Raw genomic sequence first — 10,506 nt, 5'->3', positions numbered from 1 at the left:
TAATTTACATTCATGACAAATAAGCAATTTCTACGACACACAAGTATTGGCACACTAAGTAAATTATAAAAAAAAACATTATGCAATTTAATTAATATTTGGTGGGTAGTCCATTTTGCTTAATTACAGCTTCTAGACACCTTGGTATGGAATATACTAGTTTTTGGGTTGTTTGCTGGGTTAATTTGTGCCATTCCTCTAACAAAGCCTGCTTCAACTCCAGTTTGTTGCAAACTGCCCGCTTTCCCACAAGGGAAAATATATTTACACGAAATAACCTATTAGTCTGCTTTTAAAATAGCCGAAAAACACAAAATGGTTGCTGTGCCAATACTTATGTGCGGTACTGTACATATTTAGGTTTGAAAATATAAATTTTCAAATGCTCAGTTTTTAACAGTTTCATCAACAACATATTTACTGTGTTACCGAAAAAGCCACATTTCGGTTAAGAAACGTTTTTCAAGAAGAAACTGCGCTAGTTAATGGTAGTTAGAAGTTAACAATCAAACTATGTACATATATACTACATAAATGGAAGACGATGACTTTCAGTAGAATTAATTTCTTTAGTTGAATTGAATTAATTCGTACATTCGTATCGTGCTGGCCATTTTAATGGATTTCGAAATTTATTTACTAACTATAAATTTATAATAAAGCAGCATTTAAGCACTATTGGTACAATTGTAAATATTATTTCAATAATTTTACCTCTCAATAGGCAATTTAAAATTTTCAAAAAATATATACCATCAAAAAAGACGTGAAAGTAAATATTACTTGAAAAGTTCATAATGTGTTTAAAGTCAAACGATTTGGAAAATTATTCAGTTAGAAAAATATATATACATGCATATACATATTTGGGATACTCACAACGTGTCATAAAGCACCGTAAAATCATAAATTTTTATACTAGTTTAAAAAATTTCTTGTTGGATTGCATACTAAAATAAGTCTTATTTTGAAACTTCTATCTACTATAATAAGGGTTGATAGTACTTCATAATTTACACAATATTTTGCGGTATCTAAACATACATAGTTCAATTTGGTATTCTAATGCAAAATTGCAGACTGCACTTACGCAATTAGAGATGCGTAATAGTGTGGTTATTCGGCTGTACTAAATGTGCCAAAACTATTTTACAAACCTTAATTTTATTGTGCACAACTTATTTTAATTTAACTAATACTTCTTGTTTTAACCAGCTCTATTATATTTTCGTAGTCCGGATCTTTCACAAAAATCTCGGTCAAATAACTAAATGTGGGCCGATCTTTAGGATTATATTGCCAGCAGTTTTCCATAATAGTATAGACATTATTAGGGCAAAATTTGGGTTGCAACAGACGTTTTCCATCTTCTATTAACTTTACAGCTTCAGAACCAAGCATTTCACCGTAAGGTACCTCGCCTAATGAAAACATCTCCCATAATGTCACTCCGTAAGACCAAACATCGCTGGAATGTGAAAAAATTCCATTTTTGTAGCTCTCTGGGGCATACCTTGGAATTATACAATTTTTAATCAAGTCATAGTCTATAACAATAGGGTTACCATTTAATCGGCCATCTACCGCCATGCTGGGCTTCATAGAAGTCATTAGATGATCCCAGAGCACGAGATAAACCAAAGTCACTGATTTTTGCTTGATGAAATGATGCTAGTAGAATATTTCGGGCGGCTAAATCCCGATGTACGAAATGTTGAGATTCTAAATATTGCATTCCTAAAAAAAAAATTTAGTTTATGTCATAATTTTTGATCTGTTATAATAATACCGCATGCTATTTGAGAAGCCCATAGTTTTAATTCTCGATTTGGATCAATTTTTCTAACATTTTTTTGTATGAAAAGTAACATTGACCCTAGAGGCACAAGCTCCTGTATCATCATTAAAGTATCACCTTTAGATAACCCAATTAATTGCACTATACAATGGTGCTTTAAATGCATCATTACAGAGGCCTCACGTAGGAACTCTTGCTTACTAGTTCGGCAGTGTTCATCTCGTAACGTTTTGATTGCAATTTCCACATGAGAATATTTATCAGTAGCTCCTAAAATAGCCCCTTTCAAGTAACCACGATATACGGAACCGAATTCGCCTTCACCAATTAGTTTTCCCAATTCAACATTTTCGTTGGAAATGCAGTAGCTAGATATTTCATTTTCACTTTCCATATTAGGAATACAGGAGGAGTCAAAGCCTTCGAAGTCACAGAAAACCCCTCGTGACTTTTGAATAGAAATTCCTTGTGAATCAACCTCTTCAAGGTGTCCTTTTGCTTCATACGTTTGTTTGTAATGTCTGAAATTGTGCATATAAAAAATTTATTTTAAAATATAAACAAACAATTATAAAACATTAGTTTAACAAATAACCGAACTTTTTATACTTTTGCAACTTACAAGAATCAAAGCTAGGGAAATACTTTATGATGTAAAACGTTAACCTGAGGATCGAAATCCAATACTATATACAACTCCTATACTGACAGACACATAAGGCACTATTCGTGCAAAGTTTAATCCCGTTATATTAATTCTTTCTTGGTATTGGAAAGTAAAAGAATCAATTGGAATTGTAAACTGTGAAATATGAAAAATAGGCGCAGTTATTGTCCGATTTCGCTCATTTTCACAACGTGACATAGGAATATGAAAATTAGCCGTACTAAAATTTATCGAGATCGGTCAGTCGGGTCCCGAGATATGATTTTTAACAAAAAGTGAGGGATGCCACGCCCATCGCTCAATTTTTAACACGGTTTTTATAAAGTCTTGTGATACTATCCTGGCGGAAATTTTTTACGTTTCTGTCGCATTTAGTTAGTTTCTAAAAGTACAGTTCGATGGAGAATGAGCCGCGTTATCCTCCGATTTCATTCATTTTTGCACTGTCGGTAGAAGTTTTTAAGCTTAGACGGTTTAAGAGATATGTACATTAAACTTTTTACAGAGCAAGCCCACACGTACTTTTTCCCAAAATTTTTCCCACAAGTGGACCTTGCTGCTGCGATCCTCGGTACCAAATTACAGTTTTATATCCTAATTTAGTGCTTAGTTATGACACTTTATATTATTTCGGTTAATGGCGATTTGTGGACGTGATTCGAACACGCCCATCTCGAAATTTTGAACTAAGGAACCCACATACCAAATTTCATCGAGATATCTCAATTTTTACTCAAGGTACCGCTTGCACGAACGGACAGACAGAGAGTCAACCGGATTTAAACTTCTCTCGTTATCCTAATGATTTATACTATATACGTACATATAACAATAACTCTATATCTATCGCTCTTAGTTTTAGGTGATACGTACAACAGTTGGGTGAAAAAAAAACTAAAAACGTTTTGTTACTTTAATAATAAAATGATCGAAATAGATCGAATATGGACGGGATGTCTTTCTTGGAAGTTTATAACTTTATAAAGTTTTAGTAGTAAGAGGTATAAAAAGTAATCATACTTTCATAAGTAGACGTAATCAGGCGAATACGCAGTAAATAGCTAAAGTTATTAATTATGATCGTACAGCCCCCCTTGGCCTCTTTGGTAATATTTTTTTTTGTCTTATAAAGCGAGATCTCCTATTTAATTATAAATAGGTCGCCTCCAAGTTGGTGCATCCTGTGTAACGCGAAATGTCCTACGCCCTTCAAGGCAGAGGTAAGAAAGAGGGTAGCTGCGCCAACTCCCACAGTTTCTATGAAAATGCCGGGTGGCACTATGGGCTTCACAAGCTTAAAGGGTGTGTCAAATAGCGATCAGTAACCCTCTACAAATAGGCAGTGCCTCTTGAAGGAGAGGTTTAAGAAGGTACCAGATTGGAGACCGTATTCCATTGCGCCCTTGGGCTCGGGTCTGGCTTCCGGCCGAGCTTTCCCCCACAGAAGAAATCGTGGAGATTATTAGATATTATAATCTTTCGCTGCCCATGCACGATTGGTGGTTATACGACTCGAGAGAACTGAGGAACCTTTGTGGCAAGCATTGATACTGCTCAATGTGGACGGTCCTCTTAAGGAGTGAAAGGGTACCATATGCCATGGATTTGAGAGGCTGACTCTAAGCATCCTCCCTATGGATGCTAGGGCGGACGACTCTCAACCCCCTATTGCGGCAAAGGGGAAGGAAGGGAACGCTCCAAGGAGCAAGGAAGGGAAAAATATTCGTGATTTAATTCCATTTTATGAATATTTCAAGTTACTGTAGACAACAGAAATAGCACTCGTAATTTAAAACGTTCTGAGTAAGGATAACATCAAAAATGTCAAACTTTACAATAAAGTTGTTAGTTGCCAGATTGCAACACTAGTATTGCAAAAACCCGAAATATAAGAAGCAACCTACGAATATTCTATGTCAGCAATGTGCAACGACAACAAATATAAATTACTTGTCAGTTAGGTATTTTTTATAATTTTCTTCCCTGAGGACTAAAATCATATTATTAATGAAATATTTACCGATTTGTGGAATTATCAGAACATATGCTCGTCTGAAATACAGATTCGTTGTGGGAGAATACAGACTCATCCATAATTTGCTCTTCCACTGCTGAATTGTTTCTAGGCACGTTATACATTTCGTTCAGCGATAAGTTATTGCTTAGGTCAGTGTTGACTGAATTTTTAATCGCAGAAGGTTTATTGAAATCACGAGTGTCTGATATTTCGGCTTTAACGAAGTTTGTACAAAATGATAAACCTTTACATGGATATTCTTCTACTGAACGTTGTGATGTAGGTGTGTCCGTATAAGAAGGAACCGTTTCGTCAGAGTTTGGGATTTTCGACTTCAATTTTAAAAAATTACTCAGCATCAAATTTGTAGTTTCTTTACGTTTCTTCTCAGGCAGAGCTTTTGAAATTGCTTTATGAGATATACAAGTTGTTGAAACAATTTCTGTGTTGCCTATGTTTTCATTTAATGAATTTGAATTGTACAATTTTTTATGATGGCTTTTGTTTCGGGGCAGAGTAGAAAGTAGTGGTTGTGGCGGTTTGGGTTCTGGTGGTACTGCATATTTTAAATTAATTGGTAAGCCGTCGTTAAAACGCATAAAATGTTCCACTAAATGTTCCAATGTGGGTAGATATGGCCCTTCATCAATGTACAAATATTTGGACTTGAAGTTCATGAATAATTTTCATTAAATACTTAGTAAAGTGGAAAAATATTGCAGCTTACCAATTGTGATATTTTGAAGTTCTTAACCTGATTTTCAAACAGAAGAGTTAAAACAAATCCAGACCGATCAGAGTAGCGAACTAAAAAACTTCCTGAAGTATCAATTTTACTTTCTTCATGTCCGTTGTTGTTGTTCACATTAACAGTACAATTCTTTCGTTTCGCAAATCTTTGTAAACTTTCAACAGCTTCTTCTCTGGTTAATGTACCATGATACCAAAGAGATCTTTTAGTTTGTGCACCTGGCAATTTGTAGTCGCTTAAATATTTTACAACATCTTCTCTCCCAGCTTCACGAGCTAAGTCAATTGGAAATTCTCCAGAAGTCGTGCGTGGCAATAAGGGAGCATTTGACTGTAAAAGTACTTTTACTGCATCAATATTACCGTTTTTGCATGCATCATGTAATGGGACATAACCATTTTTAATGTTGCGCCCTTGAACGTTCGCATTTGCTTCAATTAAATTACAGATGAAAGCACCAGGTTTGGTGCGGCATGCATACTAAAAATATATGTTAACTTTATCATCCTTTATATATGAAAAACTATGTACCAAAATTTATGAGCTTACATGAAGGGGCATATTACCAAATGCGTCCATGCAATTAACGTTAACGTCTGATCCAAGTATTAGTTTTAATATGGTCTGATCGCTGTAAATAGCAGCTAAATGCAAAGCTGTTTGTCCATCTTGGTTTTTTGCATCAACGTTGCGATAGCCACACTTTAACAACTCACCAACAATTGTCGCGTTATTTTCTTTGGTCGCTCGATGCAACAAATTAGTATTACCATGTCGACGGGCATCATTTGGAGGCAAGTCCTTTTTTATAAACTTTGTGAGTTTCGTTGGAAGACCATTGGCTGCCATTTGGTAAAATTCAACAAGAGATTCCAGACCGTGCAAAATCTTTACCTTATCATCAATGGAAAAAAACGCGTCGCCGCCATGCCTTCGTATCTGATAGTGGCATACTGCCTCCTGTCAAAATTTTTACAAAACAATGAAGGCAACAAAATTACAGAGTAAATCTTTGAATAAATCCCCTGAATTCGGTTTAAAATGGGTATGGCTGATAAGGGAAGTTATCCAAATTCTTTACATATAGCTACCACTGACTTATCGTAGCTGTATTTAACGTTCATAAATTCAATAATAAATATTAAATGAAACAATAATTGCATAAGTGAACTTAGATGAACGCACGATGATTCTATTATACAACTGGCAACTATTCACACGGATAACCAGGCGGCACTACTAGCACCAATATGGTCGCCTGGATGCAGTGGTACGCAGATGAGGAAACTCTAAACCTGTCAAAATACTGCACTCCGGACCACGACGGAATGCCTCTTGATGTCTTCCATCAAACACCTATGTACATAGTGAGACGCTTATGCTCCCAGTCAAGAAGCATAATGAACTCCTCTCCAAGCAGTTCCTGTTGGGATATTTTCGTAGAAACCATCTTTGCATTCCTCGACCACGTCGACGACGTCGTACAGTACGCCGACCAGACCTCGGATGCAGCAGACTTTCGACAGGTACTGACCACTCACAGTGGAGCCATCAACACCTTCACCGACTCCCTTCCAGTGAATGGCGTTCTTGGAGTCAAACCACCACCTATCGCAGACGAAGAGCAGGTTAAACTCCTACTAATCCAGAATAGACCCTGACATACCCAACGTATGTCCTGCATGCAACGAGTCTCCGCATGACACTGAGCACCTCTTTGCCCTACCAAACCCACCCATCTAACACCCTTTCCTCTTTGGTCCGACCCCGTCGAAACAACAGGTTGCCTGAGCCTCCCGTTGGATGAAGTCGACGACAATACTGATAACCCTCACCATCCTAACGGGGACTGATAACCGTTAAAACAACAACAACTAGCTTTTTGGTCGCCGGCGTAGTAAACAAAGCAAGGACGGGTTTAAGCTAACTGGCAGGTTAGCTTGTCTTATAAAGCATAGACAATATCATGTCCGCTAGGAGCGGTCAAGAGGGAGCTTAGTACACAATTTGAACAAATAGAGCAGGATAGATGCAGATCTATAAACAAATTAAGGATAACGAAACAAATATGACCAAACTATGACAGAATAAAAACCAAGGACTTATTACATAGGTCCAGGAAAATATACAGGCTTACAGCTACCATAGCGGGGCACTGGCCATTTGGAGAACATGCGTTAAAAAGGGGAATATCATACTATATCACGTGCCGCAGTTACAAACTTGAAGGAAGCCAGGGAACTGTTTTTTACGCCCTCTGTGAGTGCCTAGCTTTAACACAAATCAGACATCGAAGTTTTGGAATCCATGGGATCCTGAACTTAAATATCTATCTACAAAATCATAACGGAGGTAAGTAGGTTCATTGAGAACACCAAATGGTTTGAACACTCGAATGGATGTGATATTTTTTTTTTTTTTTTTATAGTAGGAGGAAGCATAGAAAGCCGGAGTGCGGGACTTTAATCCGCTAAACCTAACCTACTCCCACCTCATGTCTCTCCCACGGGACCACTAGACAAAGTATTACTTCATGGGAGAGAAGAAGACGTTTAAGTCTCCTCTAATGCACGGACTGACTGACGCCTAATCTGTTCTAAATGTCTCAACTTTGTCATAATTAGATTTGCCGCTCTACTGACAGCTTTCCACTTTACAGAGGACTCACACATATGTGCAGTCAAATTTTCCACCGTGATACTACCTCCCAGGGTGGTTTTCAACATTTCCCTTATACTTGAAAACCGTGGGCAATAAAAGAACACGTGTTCAGAGGCTTCTATACACTCTGTACACGTCGAACAGTATTGACTAAAGTCATGACGATATTTGAAGAGATAGCTTCTGAAGAAACCATGCCCACTGAGCATTTGGGTAAGGTGGAAATCCAGGTCTCCATGTTTCCTACCTATCCACGAGTGTATGTCCGAAATCAGTCGGTAGGTCCACCGTCCTTTGCATGAAGTTTGCCACCGCTGCTGCCACATTGCAATGCTTTTTATTCTCTCTTCTCTTTTTGCTGTAGTAGACGTCTCTGCTAAGTTATGTATTCGCGCGAATTCGTCACCCTGGATGTCAATCGGTGCCATACTGGCTAATACCTCAGCAGCGTCATTTGAAATGGTTCGGAAAGCACTTATCACTCGTATTGCTGAAAGCCTATGCAGTGTTAATTGGTCTAGCATATGATTTTGTTTCTAGTGCCTGTATCCATATTGGAGCCGCATACAGGATCACTGAACTTATTGCCTTAGCTATTAAACATCGTCGGCTGGAACGCACACAGCCTTTATTTGCCATCATTCTAGACAACGCATTATATATTCTATTTGCTTTACTTGTCGCATTTTTCAAGTGTTCTTTGAACTTGAGTCTTGAGTCCACTATTACCCCAAGATACTTCAACTGCGGCTGTGAAGTAATCTCACATTCTCCGATGGTCAGCGATATTTTCTCCTCAATTTTCCTTGAGCTTATGAGCAGGACTTCTGTTTTCTGCTCAGCCAGCTCTAGACTCATAGTAGTAAACCATCGGCGCAGACCATTTATGCTGTCATTGCATTTGATCCGGAGGTCATCCAGATGTTTAGCTACAGCTACCACTATGAGGTCATCCGCATAAGCGACTGTTTTCACATTTTTTGATTGCGGTATTTTTTACACCCCGTCGTACATCAGGTTCCATAGCAGCGGGCCTAAAACCGAACCTTGCGGTACTCCACTGGAGATAGGGTAGCTCTGAGTTCCCTCGTCCGTCTCGTATAGCAATCTCCTATTTTGAAAATAACTCATTATAATATTTATCAGATACTGAGGAGCATGTATATCGTGTAGAGCTTTTATTATATTTGCCCACTTTGCGGAGTTGAACGCATTCTTCACATCCAGGGTTATTAGCGCGCAGTATTTTTTCCTACCACCTTTCCATCTTTTTCCGCTTATTGCACATTTTGCAGTATCAACTATTTCTCTTAGTGCGTCAATAGTGGACCTCTTTTTAATAAAGCCGTATTGTCTCTCTGATAATCCGCCGGCTTTTTGGATTGCTAACTCCAAGCGGTTTCTTCCACGGATCAGGGAACACCCCTTCTAATATACACGCATTGTACATGTTAACAAATAAGTTGGGTCTTAGAGTTATGGCTTCCTTTGGTATACCATCTATTCCGGGCGCTTTAGAGTTTTTGATTTTTTTCGCAATAGCCAAAAGTTCGTCTTCTGTGACTAATAGGGGTGGCTCCGTAGCTTCGTTTCGTTTAGTATAGGAAATGGAGGCATGTGTCGGGAATAACGCTTCGACAACATTTTTCATAAAGGATGCGTTCTTAGGTTGCTGAGACTTATGTTTAAACTTCGACATACAAATTTTGTATGCCGTTCCCCAGGGGTCTATGTTCGCTTCTTCACAGAGCTTTTCGAAACAGGATCTCTTACTACGGATAATAGCTGACTTCAGGAGCTTTTTCTGATATTTAAATGATTCTCTGAGGCTGAGTTCGTTATCACCTCCCTGGTTACGCTGGTGGCGGCGTCTAGCTGAGTGACAGAGCTTCCTCAGCTTGGCGATTTCGTCGTACCACCAGTATACCGGCTTCCTATTTATATTGTACCTCGTCCTGCGCATAGTTGCATCGCATGCTGCAACTAGCTCCTTCTGCACAGCGAATACTAAGTGGGCGGCATCTTCGCCTGATGCCTTTGCCTCACTCCAAACACTCTCAAAAACGCCAATATCAAAGTCTTTTTGCTGCCAGCTTCGTTTTCGACAAGTATTTCTACGACAGAGTTCCGTTTCCTGGGAGAGCGAAACTTCGGCAATTATAGCCATGTGGTCGCTATTTGTATACATGTCTGACACCTTCCACTTTATATGCCTGCTAAGCGCATCTTTAGCAAACATTAGGTCTATTATTGATCCTTTACTTCCCTTTTGAAAGGTATTTTGTGTCCCACTGTTTATAATCATAAGATTTGTTTGACTCAAGATCTCTAAAATGAGGCGACCACGATGGTTTGTAATTCTACTACCCCAAGCAGTGGACCATGCGTTGAAATCTCCCGCTATTAATATTGGCGATTTGCTTCTGATTTCTAGAGACAACTCCAGGAGAAAATCTTCAAATTCGCTAATTGTTGCGCTAGGTCGAGCATAGCAGCTTACAAAAAATATTCCTTGTAAATTCGCCCATGTAAAGCCATTATGGGTTTCTTTGGAGCGAGATGTGAAGGCTTGTCCTTTGCAGGCCCATATTGCTGCTTTGCCACTTATATCT

The 10,506-nt window shown here is 38.4% G+C and overlaps 1 protein-coding gene across 4 annotated transcripts in view; it reads right to left on the bottom strand.

Moving 5' to 3' along the window:
• Window positions 1-910: 910 nt before the first annotated feature.
• LOC105227050 (tyrosine-protein kinase Shark) overlaps window positions 911-10,506 on the bottom strand; it is a 40,888-nt gene continuing 31,292 nt past the window's right edge. The window contains exons 3-8 of one of the 4 annotated variants that reach the window (XM_049451245.1): window positions 5,783-6,193; window positions 5,210-5,713; window positions 4,486-5,147; window positions 1,790-2,319; window positions 1,566-1,737; window positions 911-1,468 (exon numbers count right to left, since the gene is read on the bottom strand). In XM_049451245.1, coding sequence (XP_049307202.1) covers window positions 1,189-1,468; window positions 1,566-1,737; window positions 1,790-2,319; window positions 4,486-5,147; window positions 5,210-5,713; window positions 5,783-6,193 — 2,559 coding nt within the window. In that variant the 3' untranslated portion in view covers window positions 911-1,188. Of the gene's footprint in view, window positions 1,514-1,565; window positions 1,738-1,789; window positions 2,320-4,485; window positions 5,148-5,209; window positions 5,714-5,782; window positions 6,194-10,506 lie in introns of all 4 variants that reach the window. The other 3 variants (XM_049451246.1, XM_049451244.1, XM_049451247.1) reach the window with 3 other exon arrangements.

This window comes from Bactrocera dorsalis, chromosome 3 (genome assembly GCF_023373825.1).
Source record: "Bactrocera dorsalis isolate Fly_Bdor chromosome 3, ASM2337382v1, whole genome shotgun sequence".
Taxonomy (NCBI): domain Eukaryota; kingdom Metazoa; phylum Arthropoda; class Insecta; order Diptera; family Tephritidae; genus Bactrocera; species Bactrocera dorsalis.
The sequence above is the reverse complement of the archived record's forward strand: the minus strand, read 5'-3'. Positions and strand labels throughout refer to the sequence as shown.